The sequence below is a fragment of the Capra hircus genome, chromosome 15, assembly GCF_001704415.2.
Source record: "Capra hircus breed San Clemente chromosome 15, ASM170441v1, whole genome shotgun sequence".
Classification (NCBI taxonomy): Eukaryota; Metazoa; Chordata; class Mammalia; order Artiodactyla; family Bovidae; genus Capra; species Capra hircus.
The window spans coordinates 54890526-54910682 of NC_030822.1; the positions used below are offsets into that span (position 1 = coordinate 54890526).

The following is a 20157-nucleotide window of genomic DNA, read 5'->3' on the forward strand; positions in this document are numbered from 1 at the left end:
GTTGGCAATTTGATCTCTGGTTCCTCTGCCTTTTCTAAAACCAGCTTGAACATCAGGAAGTTCACGGTTCACGTATTGCTGAATCAGCCTGGCTTGGAGAATTTTGAGCATGCCCTAGCGTGTGAGATGAGTGCAATTGTGTGGTAGTTTGAGCATTCTTTGGCATTGCCTTTCTTTGGGATTGGAATGAAAACTGACCTTTTCCAGTCCTGTGGCCACTGCTGAGTTTTCCAAATTTGCTGGCATATTGAGTGCAGCACTTTCACAGCATCATCTTCCAGGATTTGAAACAGCTTAACTGGAATTCCATCACCTCCTCTAGCTTTGTTTGTAGTGACGCTTTCTAAGGCCCACTTGACTCCCATTCCAGGATGTTTGGCTCTAGATGAGTGATCACACCATCGTGATTATCTTGGTCATGAAGATCTTTTTTGTACAGTTCTTCTGTGTATTCTTGCCACCTCTTCTTTATATCTTCTGCTTCTGTTAGATCCATACCATTTCTGTCCTTTATCAAGCCCATCTTTGCATGAATGTTCCCTTGGTATCTCTAATTTTCTTGAAGAGATCTCTAGTCTTTCCCACTCTGTTCTTTTCCTCTATTTCTTTGCATTGATCGCTGAGTAAGGCTTTCTTATCTCTCCTTGCTTCTTTGGAACTCTGCATTCAGATGCTTATATCTTTCCTTTTCTCCTTTGCTTTTCACTTCTCTTCTTTTCACAGCTATTTGTAAGGCCTCCCCAGACAGCCATTTTGCTTTTTTGCATTTCTTTTCTATGGGGATGGTCTTGATCCCTGTCTCCTGTACATTGTCACGAACCTCCATCCATAGTTCATCAGGCACTCTGTCTATCAGATCTAGTTCCTTAAATCTATTTCTCATTTCTACTGTATAATCATAAGGGATTTGATTTAGGTCACATCTGAATGGTCTAGTGGTTTTCCCTACTTTCTTCAATTTAAGTCTAAATTTGGCAATAAGGAGTTCATGATCTGAGCCACAGTCAGCTGCTGGTCTTGTTTTTGCTGACTGTATAGAGCTTATTCATCTTTGGCTGCAAATAATATAATCAATCTGATTTCGGTGTTGACCATCTGGTGATGTCCATGTGTAGAGTCTTCTCTTGTGTTGTTGGAAAAGGTGTTTGCTATGACCAGTGCGTTCTCTTGGCAAAACTCTATTAGCCTTTGCCCTGCTTCATTCTGTACTCCAAGGCCAAATTTGCCTGTTACTCCAGGTGTTTCTTGACCTCCTACTTTTGCATTCCAGTCCCCTATAATGAAAAGGACATCTTTTTTGGTTGTTAGTTCTAAAAGGTCTTGTAGCTCTTCATAGAACCGTTCAACTTCAGATTCTTCAGCATTACTGGTTGGTGTATAGCCTTGGATTACTGTGATACTGAATGGTTTGCCTTGGAAATGAACAGAGATCACTCCGTTGTTTTTGAGATTGCATCCAAATACTGCATTTCATACTCTTTTGTTGACCATGATGGCTACTCCATTTCTTCTAAGGGATTCCTGCCCACAGAAGTAGATATAATGGTCATCTGAGTTAAATTCACCCATTCCAGTCCATCTTAGTTCAATGATTCCTAGAATGTCGACGTTCACTCTTGCCATCTCCTGTTTGACCTCTTCCAATTTGTCTTGATTCATAGACCTAACATTCCAGGTTCCTATGCAATATTGCTCTTTACAGCATTGGACCTTGCTTCTATCACCAGTCACATCCACAGCTGGGTATTGTTTTTGCTTTGGCTCCATCCCTTCATTGTTTCTGGAGTTATTTCTCCACTGATCTCTAGTAGCATATTGGTCACTTTCCGACTTGGGGAGTTCCTCTTTCAGTATCCTATCATTTTGCCTTTTCATACTGTTCATGGGGTTCTCAAGGCAAGAATACTGAAGTGGTTTGCCATTCCCTTCTCCAGTGGACCACATTCAATTTTTAACCAGTCTGTTGTTCATGTCTGGTTCTAACTGTTTCTTTTTGACCTGCATACAGGTTTCTCAGGAGGCAGGAAAGGTGGTCTGGTATTACCATCTCTTTAAGAATTTTCCTCGGTTCGTTGTGATCCACAGTCAAAGGCTTTGGTGTAGTGAATGAAGCAGAAGTAGATGTTTTCCTGGAATTGTCTTGCTTTTTCTATGATCCAGTGGATTGTGGCAATTTGATCTCTGGTTTCTCTGCCTTTTCTAAATCCAGCTTGAACATCTGGAAGTTCATGGTTCACATACTGTTGAAGCCTAGCTTGGAGAATTTTCAATATTACTTTGCTAATGTATGAGATGAGTGCAACTGTACAGTAGTTTGAGCATTCTTTGGCATTGCCTTTCTTTGGGATTGGAATGAAAACTGACCTTTTCCAGTCCTGCGGCCACCGCTGAGTTTTCCAAATTTGCTGGCATATTGAGTGCAGCACTTTTACAGCATCATCTTTTAGGATTTGAAGTAGCTCAGCTGGAATTTCATCAGGATCTTTCTTGTATAGTTCTTTTGAGTATTCTTGCCACCTTTTATAGCATAGCCTCAGCAAAAAGCACTAGAGTACCAGAAAGGATTTTTTAAAAACATTGTGGTAATTGACGCATACACACTACCATATGTAAAACAGATAACTAATAAAAACCTAGTGTATAGCACAAGGAACTCTACTCAATACGCTGTGATGACCTATATGGGAATAAAATCTAAAGAAGAGTGGTATATGTGTGTTCCTTTCTCCCTACCCTAGTCCCTGATAACCTCTGATCTACTTTCTATCTCTGAGTTTGGCTATTCTAGGTAGCATGTATAAGTGGAATCACACAAGATTTGTCCTTTTATCTGGCTTGTTTCACTTAGCATAGTGTTGTCAAGATCCATCCATTTTTGTAGCAGGTACCAGAATTCATTCCCTTTTAAGGCTAAATAATATTCCCTTGTATACATGTATATAGCATATTTTGTTTAACTGTTCCTGTTCATCTGTTGAATGGACACAAGTTATGCAGTCATCAACCTACTTGCCCAGGAACCTGGGAAACATCTGGATTCCTTCCTCTCCATCTCTTTCATCCAATCAGTCAGTAGGTACTATCAGTTCACTACTTCAATCCCTTCAAATATATTATCTCCTACCAATCCTCACTGCCATGCCTGAGTTCAGAGAGTTCATCATCTCTCAGGTCACTCAAAAGAGCCTCCAAACAGTCTCTTCGCCTTCTGTCCTAAAGCCTTCCAGAGTGATCTTTCCATCACGTAACCTACAGTGACCGCTTGCACAAGGCCCTTCTTAACCAGCTCCTGGTCTCTTTACCCTTTCTGCCCCATCCCATGCTGTCCTGAGCTATCAGAGATAAACACCTGGGTTCCAATTCTGGCTGCACCTTTTACTGGGTGATGATGGACACTCATTTAATATCCCTAAACCTTAATTCCTTAATCAATTGAATAAATGAATTCAATCACTCAGTTTTATGTATTATGTGATGTGCCAAACATAAGAGGAGGACATGGAGATGAATTAGACAAAGGCCCTGTACTCAGAGAAATCCCATATATGTCAACAAATCATTGCACTGCAGGATAGTAAGTGCTATACTCCAGGAATATACAAAATGTTCCATGGTTAGTGTGGAATCGTCCATCTCCAGATATGGGTGAGGGCAGAAGAGTGCATTTAGAGTGATATTGGAGCTGTGCAGCAGAGCCTACTCTTGTCCTCCTGGAAGCATTTTTCTCTTCTTCCTGAATAATACCACTCTTTCCCAGCTGGAAATACAGCCATCCAGAATAAAGACTACATTTCCCATTTTCCTTTTCAGCTAAGTATAGCCACGTGACTATGTTCTGACTAATGGGATGTCATTAAAAGTGGTAAGAACAATTTCTGGGATGTGTATTTAAAGGGAGGGAACATGTCCTTCCTGCTGGCTGGGAGGTAGATTTGATGGCTGGAGCTGAAGCAGCTGAAACTTGGACATGAGCTTTTGTTGAAGATGATAATGCAACAAGACAGAAGGAGGCTTAGTTGGCCTATGTTTTACATGAGAGACAAATAGAAATCCATTTTGTTTAAACTATTCATTTTCTCCTTTTTTTTGTTGTTTGCAGCTGAGCCTAACCTTAACTAATACAAACTAACACTGAAAGAAATGAATATAAGTTCACCAAGAGATATTTCAAACAGAAGGAATGGTAGGTGCAAATGCTTAGTGTCCTGAAAGAGGTGGCATGCTCAGGGAATGCCAAGGGTTTGTGTGGCAGAAGAAAAGGCTGGAAGTGGGCTGGGAACAGCCACAGCAGAGTAGACTGAATAGGTAGGACTGTGGCAGGGAGACCTGCCGGGGGCCACGAATGTGGTCCAGGTGAGAGGTGAGTGGGCAGGGATGCTACCAGTGGTGGAAATGGAGGAGAGGAGATCAAGTCAAAATACATTTACAGGGCTTCCCTGGTGGCTCAGTGGTAAAGAACCTGCCTGACAATGCAGTAGACATGGGTCTGAACCCTGGTCTGAGATGATCCCAAATGCTATGGAGCAGCTGAAGCTTGTGCACCCCATCAAGAGAAACCACCGCAATGAGAAGCTCATGCACCACAACTAGAGAGTAGCCCCTGCTTGCTGCAACCAGGGAAAAGCCTGCACACAGAAACAAAGACCCAGCACAACCATAAACAGATTTTTTTAAAAAAAGATACATTTAGAAGCAACAGTCAGGAGTGTATGAATGTATGTGTTTAAGTACATGGAGTGGGTGTTCACCAGAGGAAGACTGGGCTTTTTGGCTTCTCTTGCTCAGAGGCCCTGTAGGTAGGGTTCAGCCTTCCCCACAGGAAGAATCCTCTTCTTGCTCCCACTCTTTGGGCCCAATGTCCCCTGGCCCAGATGCCTCTCACTATGTCTAACTCCCCCAGCTTGTTTCAGGATTATTTCATAAAGTGGGAGGTGGGTGGGTCTTCAAGCCTACTGATGCTGGCTCTTCCCAGGCTGTCTGAGTAGCTCCCGGTAGAGCTGTCAAGGGCTGCTCAGTTTCAGGCTGGCAGCTAGACACTGTCCCTGTCTGTCTGGGGACACAGTGCTTCTGGGCAGTTGAGTAAGAGCAGGGCCCTCAGCAACAAACAGGCTTGTATCTTTCGGTGGGCCAGCCAGCAGGTCTGCAGGAAGATTGGAGGTCGAGGGTTCAGGGGGAACTTGCATGAGGAATTCAGGCCCACACCTTGTACAACTTTCCAGGAAGCATTTTTCTACTGGGGAAGCACCCAGATACCAGGGCACTTCTTAACCCCCCATGCTGCTGCTAAGTCACTTCAGTTGTGTCCAACTCTGTGCGACCCCATAGACGGCAGCCCACCAGGCTCCTCTGTTGCTGGGATTCTCCAGGCAAGAATACTGGAGTGGGTTGCCATTTCCTTCTCCAATGCATGAAAGTGAAAAGTGAAAGTGAAGTCACTCAGTCGTGTCCGACTCTTCGAGACCCCAAGGACTGTAGCCTACAAGGCTCCTCAGTCCATGGGACTTTCCAGGCAAGAGTACTGGTGGGTTGCCATTGCCTTCTCCTCTTAACCCCTTAGGTGCCAGAAAGGGAGGTAACCTCCTCTTAACCTCTTAACCCACTAGGTGCCAGAAAAGGGAGGTAAGCATGGGGAGGCAGCTGAGGTCATCCCTCTTTGAACCTCCACGTGGTATTTACTCAGAGCGATTGTTGCCAGAGGCCCAGGCCCTGGACTATAAAGCGGAATGTCTGCTCTCTGTGCCCAGAACTGAGCAGGTGAGCAGCCGGGGCAGAGGGATGTGGGTCGGCTTCCTAAGGGAGGTGATTGAGCAGAGCTGGGGGTGGGGACTAAGAACTAAGGACCTCCTCTTGGAGCACCGTGGCAGAATTTCTTCTTCCCTCCACCCCAACCTCAGTTTTCCCAATAGTGAAATGGGAGCAGGAATAAGTGAGCAGCGGAATGGGGGCAAAAGTGGCTGACGGAGCCGCTCCTGGGGTCTGGGGGCAGTGGATGGGAGGGAAATTTTACTAAGCAGTTTGAGCTCCACACTCCATATGATCTGATGAGGTGAAAAAGGAGCATCCCACTCCATCCCAGGAAGATATCCCTTCCCTTGCAGCCACGTTCAACTAGGTCAGTCCTTTTGAGCCCTGACAGCTTGTGCTCGCTACACCCCAGGGAAGGGTTAACAGATTTGGGGGCAGGGCCCCCATGGGGCAAGTCCCCTGGGAGGTGTCCCTTCTTTGTCTCTTCAATTGCATCAGGCCTCCATTCACCTTTCTTCTCAGAGAACATCATGGCAAGCGCGGCTGCAGTTCTGACCTGGGCTCTGGCCCTCCTCTCACGTGAGTCTTCAACACTGACTTCTCCCTGGAGGTGTGGGTGGACTGTTCTCCCTGGAGGTGTGGGTGGACTGAAGGGTTCCTCCACTCTGAGGGAGGAAACCCAGCCCCTGTTCACCCCCCTCTTCACAGTGCTTTCAGCCACAGAGGCACGGAAAGGCTTCTGGGACTACTTCAGCCAGAGCAGCGGGGACAAAGGCAAGGTGGAGCAGCAGCAGAAGCTGGCACGAGAGCCCCCGTGAGTGGCCAGGGCAAGGGGTGCAGGAGAAGGGAGAAGACACCAGAGGGTGGGATGGCTGCTTCTGCCCGGTTCCTCAACCTCCCAGTACTCCCTGGGAAGAGAACATGCGTGCTGAGTCGCTTCAGTCATCTCCGACTCTTTGCGACCCTATGGACCATAGCCCACCAGGCTCTTCTGTCCATAGCATTCTCCAGGAGAGGGTTGCCGTTGCCCTCCTCCAGCGGATCTTCCCCTCCCAGGGATCGAACCCGCGTATTTTACATCTCCTACAGGGGCAGGCGGGTTCTTTGCCACTAGCGCCACCTTGGAAGAGAACAGAGCGGTGCTAGTTCTGCCGGCTATCCTGGCGGTCCTGGGCTGTTTGGCACCCTCTGCCGGCAGCCGCCTCTGATTTCTCTGTATCTGCTGCCTTCATGCCCGCTGGAACGTGGGACCAGGGAGCAGGGGAGGGGACTCCCGGTTGCAGCTTCCAGAACGAAAGGAATATGTGAGATTCCAGGTGCCTCTGTGCACAAGGAATTGAGCAGTGCTGACCTGGACGTGTGCTGTCCAGATCATTGTTGATCTTTGCCACATTTGTAATCCCTGCCTTAGGAGTCGCCGTTGGCTTGGGACCACCGCCCTGCATTCCTGGTTTCCCCAGAGGATCAGTGAGCGACGTCTTTGGAGCAGAGGTGAGTGGGCTAGCAGACTGATGGCTCGACTGTCTGTCCCCTCCCCCAGGAGCCTGAAAGACAGACTTGAGCCAGACCTCAGCGATATGGACAAGTTCCTGGAAAAGCTGGGCCCTCTAAACGGGCAGGGGAGGGAGCCTCCCGGGCTCCCACGAGACCCGGTGGGCATGTGGCAGCAACTGCAGGAGGAGCTGGAGGAGGTGCGGGCGCGTCTGGAGCCCTACATGGCGGAGGTGCACGAGCGCGTGGGCTGGAACCTGGAGGGGCTGCGGCGGCAGCTGCAGCCCTACACGGTGGAGCTGATGGAGCAGGTGGCCCTGCGCGTGCACGAGCTGCAGGAGCAGTTGCGCGTGGTCGGAGAGGGCACCAAGGCCCAGTTGTTGGGGGGCGTGGACGAGGCGCGGGGCCTGCTGCAGGAGCTGCAGAACCGCGTGGCGCACCATACCGGCCGCGTCAAGGCGCTCTTCCACCCCTACGCCGAGCGCCTGGTGTCCGGCATCGGGCACCACGTGCAGGAGCTGCACCGCAGCGTGGCTCCGCACGCCATCGCCAGCCCCGAGCGCCTCAGCCGCTGCGTGCAGATGCTCTCCCGCAAGCTCACGCTCAAGGCCAAGGCCTTGCACGAGCGCATCCAGCAGAACCTAGACCAGCTGCGCGAGGAGCTCAGCGCTTTTGCTGGTGCCCGCGCGGACGATGCGGAGGAAGCGGCTCAACCGGATCCCCAGGTGCTGTCCCAGGAGGTGCGCCAACGACTCCAGGCTTTCCGCCAGGACACCTTCCGGCAGATAGCCGCCTTCACTCACGCCATTGACCGAGAGACTGAGCAAGTCCAGCAGCAGCTGGCACCGCCTCCGCCAGGCCACAGTGCCTTTGCCCCGGAGTTCCTCCAAGCCGACAGAGGCAAGGCCCGGAGCGAGCTGCAGGCCCGCTTCGACGACCTGTGGGAAGACATCAACTACAGCCTTCGCGACCATAGTCCAGGCCATCGGGGAGAGCCCTGAGTGTCTACTTGTCCACGCGCTCCGGGGAGCCCGCGATCTGAGCCTCTAACAAGATGCTATGTGCGTGTCAGAGGCCAGTCGGGCAGAGGGTGGAGGGTCCTGCACAGGATAGCTGAAGCCAACCAAAGGGCTGTCATCTTAGGCCTCGGGGCCTCCTGCAATTACCCCATCCGGATGCATTACATTCACCAGGCTTTGCAAATCCGGCTTCCCGTGCTCATTTGGGAATCCTCCTGAGTTGCTCCATTCTGGGGTCACGAGAGGGCAGAAAAGGGATACTCTGTGTAGGAGCTCATGACCTGTGAGCCTGCTGCCATGGTGCTGGAGGCCTGTGTCCCTTTATCCCAGGGTCTGGTTCTGATCACTTCTGGCCACCTGGTGGCCACGACTACAGCTAGTCCACAGAGAGGAGCTCTTTTCTCCCCAGCGTTGTCATGACAGCTTCTGCTGGAGGAAGAGAAGGGAGAAAGAGAAGATGATAAGGGGAACCTGTGATGGGGTGTGTGTGTGTGTGTGTGTATCTCTGCTGGCTGATGCTGGTGGGGCCAAATGATGTGGGTTGTGATGGGAGGGAGGTGAGCGTAGCCTGGATTTCCTGATATAACACTACATCTAAACAGTCCACCAAGCCCTCCAAACTATGGGGGCTTCTTAAACTCTCTGCGGAGCCTACTGTGTGCCCTCCCCATCTCTGGCCCCTCCCTCCTGACTTCCAGGTGGAAGTCTAGACTTCTGACACAAGTGAAATAGATGCTTATTATGATGGAAGCTTATTTGCCTGGTGTGACTCTCATTTGGACTATGTCTGAAAGCAGTGGCCTCACCATTATCACCAAAGCTCCCCATCACCCCCTCCAGTCCCTCGCTACTCTTTCTCACTGACGCCCTCCCAGTCCAGTTCTGTTGGAGGGCTGCTGCTCTGCCTGGGCTGACAGGTGTTTGTGCCTGGGCTAGAGACCCTTTGGGCTTCCTAGGTGACGCTAGTGGTAAAGAACCTGCCTGTCAATGCAGAAGACTCGAGAGATGTGGGTTCGATTCCTGGGTCAGGAAGGTCCCCTGGAGAAGGAAACGGCAACCCGCTCCAGTATTCTTGCCTGGGAAATCCCATGGACAGAGGAACCTGGCGGGCTACAGTCCTTGGGGTCACAGAGAGTCGGAGGCAACTGAGCACACTAGAGACCCTTCCTTTGTACATGCACGGTGTACCCATCCGCTTATCGCAGGACAGTGTGCATAAGATACAGGCTCCTGTGGCGGCCTGTCTTTGTTGTCTCTGCTGTTCCAGATTCTGAATGGCCTCTTTTTTGACAAGGTCTCTTTTTATGACTGACAATCTTCTCAACTGACAACCCTCAAAATCTTACATCCCCTCACCTCCACCATTCCCTATGTACAGATTCACCACTCGGTAGCAACCCAGCTCCTTATAGCTCCCTGGGAAATCAAGGGAGGGTGAAGTGGAAGGAAGAGGAGAGGGTAAGCACACCCAGTCCTGTACCCTTGGGACGTCCTGGGCAGCATTCTTCCAGCTCAGCCTGCCCGGCACAGGGTTCTCACTGCCACACTCCCTCACAGCATGAACCGCACCTCAGTCTGGCCTCATAAGCCTGCAGATTGGACCTCTCCCATGACACCCTCGATTTAGCAGCTGAACTGGGGGAAACGTATCCAGGGAAAGTTTACCCCCAAAAGAAACCAGGCTGTTAGGAAACCAGGAGGGGTGAGTCAGCTGAGGTCCAATGTGGTGGGGATGACCGGGCAGGAGTAAAGGTGGGTGAAGGCTGTGTATTTGAGGCTGGAATTTGGGCAGGGGTTTACCTGGATAGAAATAGGGAGTGAGAAGAACAGATAGGGAGAGAATGATAAAGGGACTAACGAAGGGTAATTTAGAGCTGATGCAGCATGTGGCCCAAAGGTGGATCCAAGCAAATCCAGGTCGGAGTGCACCTCCTCGGGGATACCTATGGATGGCCAGGCCTCTTGTGGTCAAGGCTCTTGTAGTTAGACTTGGGGACCAATAGTTAGAACCTTGTGCTACGGAGCTATTGCAAACGATCTATAAAACTGCCCTGGGTCTGAGAGGTCGCCCTGGGGGCAGTGACGCCGGAATTGAGGTGGAGGCAAAGCCTGGACCCGGCGGGCTTCGTAAGTCAGGACCGAATAATCCGGCAACTGGGGAACCAGGCCGGATGTCACCGAGAAGAGTCCGCGGCCTCTTTAAGAAGGGGCGGGGGCGGGAGGATGTGGGCAGAGCTGGCGGAAGTGCCGGCGGAAGGGGTGGGGCCAAGAGAGGGAGGCAAAAGCCGGAAGTTGAGGCCTGATCTTCGCGTGGTGATGTCGGCCGGTGGAGCTGTGGAGCCTGGGCTCCCGGCGGCGGCTGCCGCTCCCTCGCCCGCCCCGGCTCGGGATCCCGGGCCCGGGCACTTGTTCCGGCCTATCAGTGCTGAGGACGAGGAGCAGCAGCCCACTGAGATCGAGTCGCTGTGCATGAACTGCTACCGCAATGTGAGACGGGGGTGCGGCCGCTGGCGGCTGGAGGGTTGGGCAGAGGCGGGGAGGAGCGGGGGTCGGCGATCCTGCCAGGCTGGCCCAACTGGGGACCTGGAGGCGAGGCACGCTTGGGGCTCAGTAGATGGGAGGTTGAGAGTTTCCTTGGTACTCTCCTTAACTGTTTTCTGCTTCCTCAGGGCATGACGCGCCTCCTGCTCACCAAGATCCCCTTCTTCAGAGAAATAATCGTGAGCTCCTTTTCCTGCGAGCACTGTGGCTGGAACAACACGGAGATCCAGTCGGCGGGCAGGATCCAGGACCAGGGAGTGCGCTACACTCTGACTGTTAGGGCTCAGGAGGTGAGAGGGGCCCAGGGCAGTTACCCTGGTGTCCTAGGGAAAGCGTGGGGACTGGAGTGGGAGCTTCGGTCCAGGTGGTCAGACCTCAGATAAATCCACTGAAGTGTCCAAGCCTCAGTTTCCTCCTTTGTAAAATGGCGTTGGTGCCATCATCTGCTCAGGTGCGGTAAGACTGGTGAACATGCTTTGTAAGGTATCAAATGAAGCGTAGTATCAGAAGGTATCAAATGAGCAGTAGTTTATGAGTAGTACTCGAACCAGTTGGGTAGCTGGTTCACATCAAGGTGCTGTTCCGCAGGAGCAGTCTGGACTGCCCCCAGCAGGGAGAAGAAAGAAAACAGCTGGGCTGGGGGCTCCTGTATTGTTGACTTCTGTGGACTGAAGGGTTTTTGTTCTACCCAGGACATGGACAGAGAAGTAGTGAAGACTGACTCTGCCACCACAAGGATACCAGAGCTGGATTTTGAAATTCCTGCCTTCAGCCAGAAAGGAGGTATATTTAAGATCAGAGTGTTTGTGCTGTTCATGCACTGTTCATGAATCTTACTGTCTTGCAAAACTCTTGGTGCCAGGTGTAGTGGCTTATGTATGGATTTGGCCACATCCTTGTGATCTTCATTGGTTTAACCTAAGAGAGCTTAGATAAAGTAGCTTAAGGTAGTATATAGTGATAGTAACACTGTGACGTACTTATTACAGAATTGTCTGTAATAATCACTCTTAACCAGAGGTGAATGAAGTCAAGGCCCAGACAGTTCAGCGAACTGCCCAGGGTAATACCGGCACTTGATGGCAAAGCGAAGCCTGACCTCAGCTTCTTTTGTTCTTACTCACCAGCTCTGACTACTGTTGAAGGGTTGATTAGCCGCGCCATCTCTGGCCTGGAGCAGGATCAGCCCACTCGAAGGGTGAGCTGGGGTTTTCTCATTGCAGCAGCTCAGGGAATAATTTCTTCTGTACACTTGTTCACCTTCCCATGTGGCTGAACTGCCTCTGACTGAATGTTGAAGAACTTTGAGGGGAAGTGAATGGTGGCGCTATAGCTGCCTGGATGTTACATGTCTTGTGCCACTGTCCTTTCTAGTTCCCCTCCTCCACTGTACATTGAGGCCTCTTCTCAGACAGACACTGTACCCTTATCTCTGAAGAGCCTTCCCTAACACCCTTGGGTTTATCTGTGCTTCCTGAGTGCTCCATTGTGTCTTATATTTATTATGACATCTTATATATACAAATATTTATGTGAAATAATATAATTAAAAATTTAGTCATCTGTCTTCTTAAGTGGACAGATAAGTCTCTGGTTTTCTTAAACAGAGCCCCATGAAAGGGTTCTTGTTTATTTTCTGTTTTCTGTTACCTGGCACAAATGTCTGGACTAAACAGTTGAATGAGTGAGAAAAGGAGACTTGTCTGGCACCACCCATAAACTTCAAACTTATTTGCTACTTTTATTTATTTACTTTCTAAAATTAATTAATTCTTGGCTGCACTGTGTGTTCACTGCTGCGCGTGGGCTCTCTCTAGTCGTGGCAAGTGGGAGCTCCTCTTTGTTGTGGTACGCAGGCTTCTCATTGAAATGATTTCTCTTGCTGTGGAGCACAGGCTCTAGGTGCCTGGGCTTAGTCGCTCCACAGCACGTGGAATCTTCCCAGGCCAGGGATCGAACCCATGTCCTGTGCATTGGCAGGCGGATTCCTATCCTTTGGACCCCCAGGGACGTCCTTATTTGCTACTTATTGTGAAGCCCGAGTGTATTCTCAGTTACACTAAGATGGGTCGTGACTTCTTGTTGGAAGTGATGGGGCCATAAGGTCTATCTGTCACCAGGGCTGATCTACTCTCTGTTCCTGTCAGGCGAACGAAGAAGCCGTGGCTGAAAGAATTGATGAATTCATTGCCAAACTGAAAGAGCTAAAGCAAGTGGCCTCTCCTTTCACATTAGTGAGTATTGAGGGACTCCAGGTGCCCTAAAGTTAGGGGAGGAGAGACCAATAAGACTGTCTGAGATTTTCTCCTGGTGCCTCAGTCTTAGATGGAGGATTTTATGTGATTTCTTGTTGTAACTGCTCTCTCTTTACCCATGTTAGATCATTGATGATCCCTCAGGGAACAGCTTTGTGGAAAACCCACATGCTCCCCGGAAAGATGATGCCCTGGTGATCACACACTATAATCGGACTCTGCAGCAGGAGGAGATGCTGGGGCTCCAGGTGAGTGCATTGAAGCAACAAAGAATGCTCTGGAATTACCTTGCACTCTGGGTTACTTGGCATCAGCTCTGTTCTCCCCTTGACTAGGGCTTTGCTCTCTGACTTCCTTGTTACACCCACAAGGTGGCAGGTGACATAAGCAAGCCGGAGCTTTTTCTCTCACCTCCAGGGGAGGCTGAGGTCCGTGTGCCAACATTTGATTTGCGTCTCTTTTACTTCAGGCAGAGGCACCAGAAGAGAAGCCGGAAGAGGAAGATATCAGAAATGAAGTGAGTCACATTGGCCTTTGTGGAGGAAGCAGTGGTGGGCTGAGACTGACACCGTTCAGTGTCTCTTCCTGACCAACAGCACGGGTGGCCACCAGCGTACCAGTAGAATGTCTGTAGCCTGAGCGGGTTCCCATGCCTGGGAGGGCTCACCCTGCATCCCCATGTTGTGTTCCAGGTGCTCCAGTTCAACACAAATTGCCCAGAATGCAATGCTCCAGCCCAGACCAACATGAAGCTAGTTCGTATCTTTCATCGGGCCATTGGGTTGCTCTTCATCTGACTCAGGCATGAACATTATATTCAGTCTGGAAAATATTTCCTTCAAAGAAAGCATATGCTTTATTCTGAGTGATGAGGATGTTGCCTTTGACGAGACTGTGCACTTTGGCTTTGGGGTTCAAAGAGAGAATTAGGCCACGGTCTCTAGGCTCTTGTGTGTGGTCTGAGCCACGTTGTCGCATATCCATGAGCGGGGATCGCTGTGGGTGGTGACCTTGCCCTCTTCTGGGGACTTGTGTGATGTAGGCTTGTGATCTGTTTCCTGCAGTCCTGGGACCAACATCTGTTTGTGTGGGAGGTTTGGGTTTGTTCTGTCCCAGTGGATGGTCTTGCTCTCCTGGAAGCAGATTTCCTTAATTCCCTCTTCCAGAAATCCCTCACTTTAAGGAGGTTATCATCATGGCTACCAACTGCGAGAACTGCGGCCATCGGACCAACGAGGTGGGTGGGCTTCGTCGTTTGGGAAGAAGCCTAACTTGAGGGTAACCCCTGTTGAACTGTCTTCCTTTCTAAAGCAGCTTAGGGTGAAGAGCTCTTGAAGCAACTAGAAATTAGCTTAGAGAAGAAAAGTTAGAAATAGCATAACTTATGGAAGACATTCAAAGTTAGTTATATGGAAGAGAGACCCATTTTTTTGACTCACCTCTCAGAGGGGTGAAAGTACAGGGAGGCAGATTTTGGCTTAATAATAAAAAGCTTTCTGGGTCTGTCTGAAAATAGAGCAGTCTGCCTTGGAGGGTTGTAAATTCCCTTTTCCTGGGTGTATTCAAGCATACATTTTAAATTCTTAAACCAGAAAAACTATAAAGGGAATCTACCCATTAGATGCAGCTAAAAGTCCCTTTCAACCTTGAGTCATTTTTTTCAAGGTGAATTCAGTTTCTTGGCAATCTGGGGTACATTTTGGCAGGCTGCTGGTGCTAGGCACTCTGCTTCTGGCCCACTCGCTCTGATTTCAGCATGAATGACTGCTGCCATTGTGGGTGCAGGAGGCACCGTCCTTAGAAGACAGTAGTGGGCCTGAGTGGAGGTCCAAGCCTTTATCCCCTCCCCCTCCCCAGACTCCTCGCACTGGGTGAGGATGGCATCTCCTCTGCTGCTGCTGCTGACACTGTTGCTGTCTGTGCAGGTGAAATCTGGAGGAGCTGTGGAGCCCTTGGGCACCAGGATCACCTTCCACATCACCGATCCCTCAGATATGACCAGAGATCTGCTCAAGGTGACAGCCTGCATGGGGACGTGGCTCTCTTTCACACGTGGGTCTGTGTCAAGTGGAAATTTGTCTTCTTCCAGTCATGTCCTGGGGTTGGGAGGTACCTCCTTACTCCCTTGGGTTTGAGGATCCCTGAGTAGAGTTAATGGATGGTCGGAGGTGCAGATTCAGAAGGTGACCCAGGAATGCTTTCTGATGACTTGGCAGCCTTTTGCCTCTAGTGTCTGTAAGGGCCCTTGTTTCTGGACTCTTAATGACAGGATGCCTGCCAGCTTAGAGCCATGACTCAGAATGTCCCCTTTTAAAGTTGGCCTCAGGAGTGAGTCTGGCTTTAATTGGAGATTCAGACAAAACTGGGACAGCTGACTTTGTCCCCAAACTGTTACTGGTAGTATTAATTTGGCAGGAGGACTCTGGTTAGCTTTCTGCAGGGGCTCCTGATTTAAAGCCTAATTTGATCTCTCACCTTGCAGTCTGAGACATGCCGTGTGGAAATCCCAGAGCTGGAATTTGAACTGGGAATGGCTGTCCTTGGGGGCAAGTTCACCACACTGGAGGGGATGCTGAAAGACATCCGGGAACTGGTGAGCACCCTGAGCACAGTGCATGCAGCCTCACAGTGTGGCTGAGGGGGAACGGGCTCGGAGGCCTCAGAGGTCCTGGGTTTTGGAGCTGATAACCGAGGTTGCTTTTATTTTTAAGCTGATTTGAGTTAAACATTATTTTAGATTATGACATTAAGTTTATGGAAAGTTCAGAGTGGAAAATCTCAGGCCTGACTCTGGGCTGATTTAGATATGTTTTTGGTTTTGAGTAAGTCATTTATTTCACTATAAGATGGGGGGACGAGGGTCCTTTTAGTACCTGAAACTCCTGAACATACATGTATATGTATGTGTTGCCTTAACCCATATATTTGTTCTCTTAGTGAATCATTTCACTTAATTGATTCTCAGTTGTTAGGTATTTTGTCTTTGTAACTGAACTTTACTTTGTGCTTCTTCAAACAAGGACTAGAGTTCATATTTAAGAACCTTTCTGTAGCTTTTGTTTCATGTTGCCCATTATCACTTTGGCAGATTAATCCACACAGTCTTAGGAGTGGCTGCTTAGGTCAGAAGGTGGTGTAGAATAAATAGACACCAAACCTCCCCAACAGGCATCCCTGGTCTCCAGCCCTCCCCACCAGACCCCCGCCTCCATCAGGTTTATGGTTAAACCTAACAAACAGTGAGCCAGTATTCTAGCAATTTGGATGCCATTTATTGCAGGTAACCAAGAACCCTTTCACACTGGGTGACAGCTCCAGTCCTGGCCAGACGGAGAAACTGCAGGAGTTTAGTCAGAAGTTGGACCAGGTGAGAGGACTCTGGTTGGTCAGTGTTTACGGTCCTGGGGTTCCAGTGAACAAACAGGAGCCTATACACCCCTTCTTGCCACATATAAACATCTAACATGTTGCGATCTAACATGTTTTCCTGTTTCCAATATCCCACGCCATCTCCTTTCTTGGTTTTCTCCCTTTTTTTGTTAGAGCATCTTTTCCAGTAGCATCATGAGAAAGTGCATGGAAAGTAGAATTCCTGGGATTTTGCATGTCTGAAACTTTCTTTTTTTTTGAAACTGTCTTTATTCTACTCTTGTACTAGCTGAATGGCTGGAGATAGAATCTGGGTGGAAATAATTTTTTATCTGAATTTCTAAAGTCTTCTAATTTCCTGCTAATGTCTTTCAGTTTCTCACTTTGGCTGTTGAGAGGTTGGAAGGCATTCTGCTTCCTGATCTTTTGTTTGTGACCTATCTTATGATACCTTTCTGTCTCCTGTGATGTGAGATTTTAGAATGTGCTTTGGTGTGGGTCAGTTTTCAACCACTGTTGCTAAGCACTTGGTGGGTTCTTTAAATCTGGAAAGTCATGTGGCTCAGTACTAGGGAGCTTGTAAAAAATGCTCTATTGCTTCTTTTCTGTTCTCTTTCTGAAATCCCTATGTTTTGGATGTTAGACTGACTTGTCTGGTTGTCTGTAATGTTTTTTTTTGGTCCTGTTTTTTTTTTTGTGTGTGTTTGCTCTACTGTCGGAGAATAATTTTCCAGCCCTTTAATTGAGTTTTTCATTTCCACTGACATTTTGATTTTCCAAGTGGCTTTTTTTGGTCTTTCAATACTTTCTGCCAGGTTTAAAAAAAGAAAAATAGCATCCTGTTGTATTAAGGATGTAGTATTTTTTTCTCTTTGAGAATATTAATATTTTTTTCTTATGTTTAATTTTTCTTGCATAGGTTCCATTTCCTCCCTAAGTTTTTTTTTCCCCATTTGATTTCTATCTTTCAGTGTTAGGGGCTTTGCTCAGATGTCTGGTAATCCTTGGTTGTCTATTTAAAAGTAGAGGACTAAACCACCCGAGTGGGGTGAGTCTTGTTGACATTGGGTCATTGGAGGAGGATTCAGCTTAGCCATTTTGTTGAGGTGACTCCAATGCTTGAGTTGTTAAGTGTTTCCTCTTGTGCTGGTCAAATTCCCAGCAGTGCATGTTCCATTTCCTGGCCTGCAGGTGAAGGCTTGGCTGGCAGTGTTCTGAGAACCCAGTGTGGGAACAGGACTGGGGGTGTGTATGTTTCCAATAAGGCTGCATTCACTTAACTTCCTGTTCTTGATTCCTTCTGCCCTACCCTCCACTGGGTCAGTGTCCCCCAGGCCATAGTGCTCTGTGCTCACTTCTCCACAGCATCCTCTATCTGCTTTTGGGATGGAGGAGGGACAATTGTTGATCTGTTTGGGGTGAGAGAGGCAATAGGGATGCTTCTTAAATAACTGACAAAGACTCTTATTTTAGATCCTCTCCACTCCACCTCTAGAGGTACCTTCATTTCACTAGTTCTTAAAACTTTGGGGGATTCTGCAGTGTAAATTAGGTTGCTTGTAAATTAGGCTGGCAGACACAGCTCTTTCCTGTAAGGAGCTATGTAAGATTTACATGATCATGCTGAATTCTCTCTCCTTTAGATCCTGGAGGGTATTTTGAAGGCTCACTTTATTATGGATGATCCAGCAGGAAATAGCTACTTGCAGGTATAGTAGACCTTCCCTGGTATTTCATAGAGATGTCTTTTCGAACCTTCCTTAAATATAATTCCTTAAATATATATCACTTCTCCAGAAACAGAGACACTCAATTCTAAATAGAACTGCTTTTTATCAGGGAAGCTTTTAGCAGAAATTGGAACATAAGGGAGGAAGGGGGGAGGTAGAAGGGACTGTGTGTCAAGAGGGAAAAAAGGAGATTCCCAGGTTCCTTCTTTCTCTAGTCTAGCTGGAGTCCCAGCTCTCAGTACAACATGGAGTTTTCATTTTGTAAATCTGGCTGTAGAGTGAGGAGAAATGGTGCCTCATCCAGAGGCCAAGATGGGAAACTTTAAGCTGACAAGGGGGATATTCTGGTGATTGATGGTAACTTTAAGTAGTTTGAGTAGTTATTATGGATCAGGTAAAACTTTTCTAAGATTGCTCCACAATTAAGAGTATGCTACCTTCTTTGTAAGAAGGTGCATATAGAAAGTTTTTCTCCCTGCAGTCCCCCTCCCAGCTCATGTGAGCTCTGTTGCTGCCCATGAGTTGAGCCTAGTTGTTGGGTGTTGAAGGCCCTTCGAAACAACGAAGGGAATTCCCTGGTGGTCCAGTGGCTAGCACTCTGTGCTTCCACTGCAGGGCGGCATGGATTCAGTCCCTAGTTGGGGAACTAAGATCCTGCGTGCCGCTTGGCAAAAAAAAGAATAAAAACTCATTAAGGTCTTGATAAAGTGGCAATTTGGAAGTTGCCAGGGGGAGGGGGATGGGAGGATGGCAGAGGCACTGATGGTCTGTCCTTGGCCTTGCAGAATGTGTACGCACCTGAAGATGATCCTGAGATGAAGGTAGAGCATTATAAGCGCACATTTGACCAAAACGAGGAGCTGGGGCTCAACGACATGAAGACAGAGGGCTATGAGACAGGGCTGCCTGCCCAGCGGTAGCAGTGGCGGTTCCTGGCCAGCCTCCAGTGCTACTCAGACGATGGGGTTATTTATTGCTTTTGGAAAAGGCTGGAGTTGCCCCCCTACCAGGCCTTGCCCATGCAGGGAGGACACCTGGTCTGTCGGAGATCTGGGCACACTTTCTGAACAGTTTGTGATGGAAATACAAACTTCTTGGGTTACTTGACCTTACTTTGAAGGATTTGAATTGGCGTGGAAAGAAACCCAGAAACGAACCATCGGGCATGTCACTGTCACTTTTTTCCTTTCAAGTGTTTACCCTCCCTCCACACAGTGCTCTCTCATATTGGGCTGGAACTCTCAAGAGTTGGGAGAAGGTGGATGACATCTACATCTGGAGTTTGGGAGTTGGGTTGGGTATATAAAATACTGACTTTCAACAGTAAGAGTCTTCTGAGGGGAGGGAGTCTAGGACCGGTGAAGAAGTTCTCATTAAAATGGTGGCACTGGCCTCTGAATTCACTCTTTGTTTGATGTGCTGGTAGAATTCAACCTCCTGAAGAAAATTTTCTCTAGTGGAGCAACTGTAACTTGGGGAGTGGAGCTGGCATTTCATTCACTCCTTCAGTAGATGTTCGAGTGCTTGCTTTGTGCCAGGTACATCATAGAACTGAAGAAAATAAAGCTCTGCTTTCATGGAGCTTCAAGTGTAGCGGGGAGAGTTGACAGAACGGGTGGGGGTTTGTCAGAGCCAATAAGGAGACCAGTGTCAGATGACTGACCATGTTATGGAGGAATGTCAAGCAGGGAAGGGGTCTGGGTAGTGCCAGGGAAGGCAGGGCATTTGCCTTATTAGATGGAACTGCAGAGAAAGGGCCAACCAGGGATTGAATCCATGTCCCTCTTTGGCCATGCCACTGGTTGTGAATTCATTTGATCCTTGAGCCCTGTGAGGTAGGCCTAAGACCTGAGCTTGGTCTTGTCAGGCTAAGGTTTGGTAGTGAGTAGAATGGTTAGAGGTGGAACTGAAGACAGAAATGGGCAGGAGGTGATGGGGTTGAGAGGACTCTACTGGTAACATTCCTGGAGCAAAACTGTGAGACTTTCCCAATGCCTACTGACACCA

General features: G+C 48.7%; 2 protein-coding genes across 2 annotated transcripts; both read left to right on the forward strand.

Annotated features, from left to right (window-relative positions):
- On the forward strand, positions 5743-8439 carry APOA5 (apolipoprotein A5). Its single transcript, XM_018058993.1, has 4 exons — positions 5743-5754; positions 6268-6324; positions 6454-6559; positions 7286-8439. Exons 2-4 carry the CDS (start codon positions 6276-6278, stop codon positions 8235-8237), a joined length of 1107 nt encoding a protein of 368 aa, XP_017914482.1. The 5' UTR covers positions 5743-5754; positions 6268-6275; the 3' UTR covers positions 8238-8439.
- On the forward strand, positions 10523-19553 carry ZPR1 (ZPR1 zinc finger). Its single transcript, XM_018059750.1, has 14 exons — positions 10523-10742; positions 10925-11086; positions 11489-11579; positions 11924-11994; positions 12944-13030; positions 13177-13299; positions 13521-13568; positions 13744-13810; positions 14218-14288; positions 14977-15066; positions 15534-15644; positions 16332-16418; positions 18064-18129; positions 18936-19553. Exons 1-14 carry the CDS (start codon positions 10572-10574, stop codon positions 19068-19070), a joined length of 1380 nt encoding a protein of 459 aa, XP_017915239.1. The 5' UTR covers positions 10523-10571; the 3' UTR covers positions 19071-19553.

What these genes read in the sequence shown, in the direction of transcription:
- APOA5 (XM_018058993.1), top strand. Translation starts at nt 6,276, where the DNA reads ATGGCAAGCGCGGCTGCAGTTCTGACCTGGGCTCTGGCCCTCCTCTCA. An exon ending in GGCTCTGGCCCTCCTCTCAC is followed by an intron (nt 6,325 to 6,453) that starts GTGAGTCTTCAA and finishes CCCTCTTCACAG; the next exon opens with TGCTTTCAGCCACAGAGGCA. An exon ending in AAGCTGGCACGAGAGCCCCC is followed by an intron (nt 6,560 to 7,285) that starts GTGAGTGGCCAG and finishes CCCCTCCCCCAG; the next exon opens with GAGCCTGAAAGACAGACTTG.
- ZPR1 (XM_018059750.1), top strand. Translation starts at nt 10,572, where the DNA reads ATGTCGGCCGGTGGAGCTGTGGAGCCTGGGCTCCCGGCGGCGGCTGCC. An exon ending in TGACCAGAGATCTGCTCAAG is followed by an intron (nt 15,067 to 15,533) that starts GTGACAGCCTGC and finishes CTCACCTTGCAG; the next exon opens with TCTGAGACATGCCGTGTGGA. An exon ending in TGAAAGACATCCGGGAACTG is followed by an intron (nt 15,645 to 16,331) that starts GTGAGCACCCTG and finishes CATTTATTGCAG; the next exon opens with GTAACCAAGAACCCTTTCAC.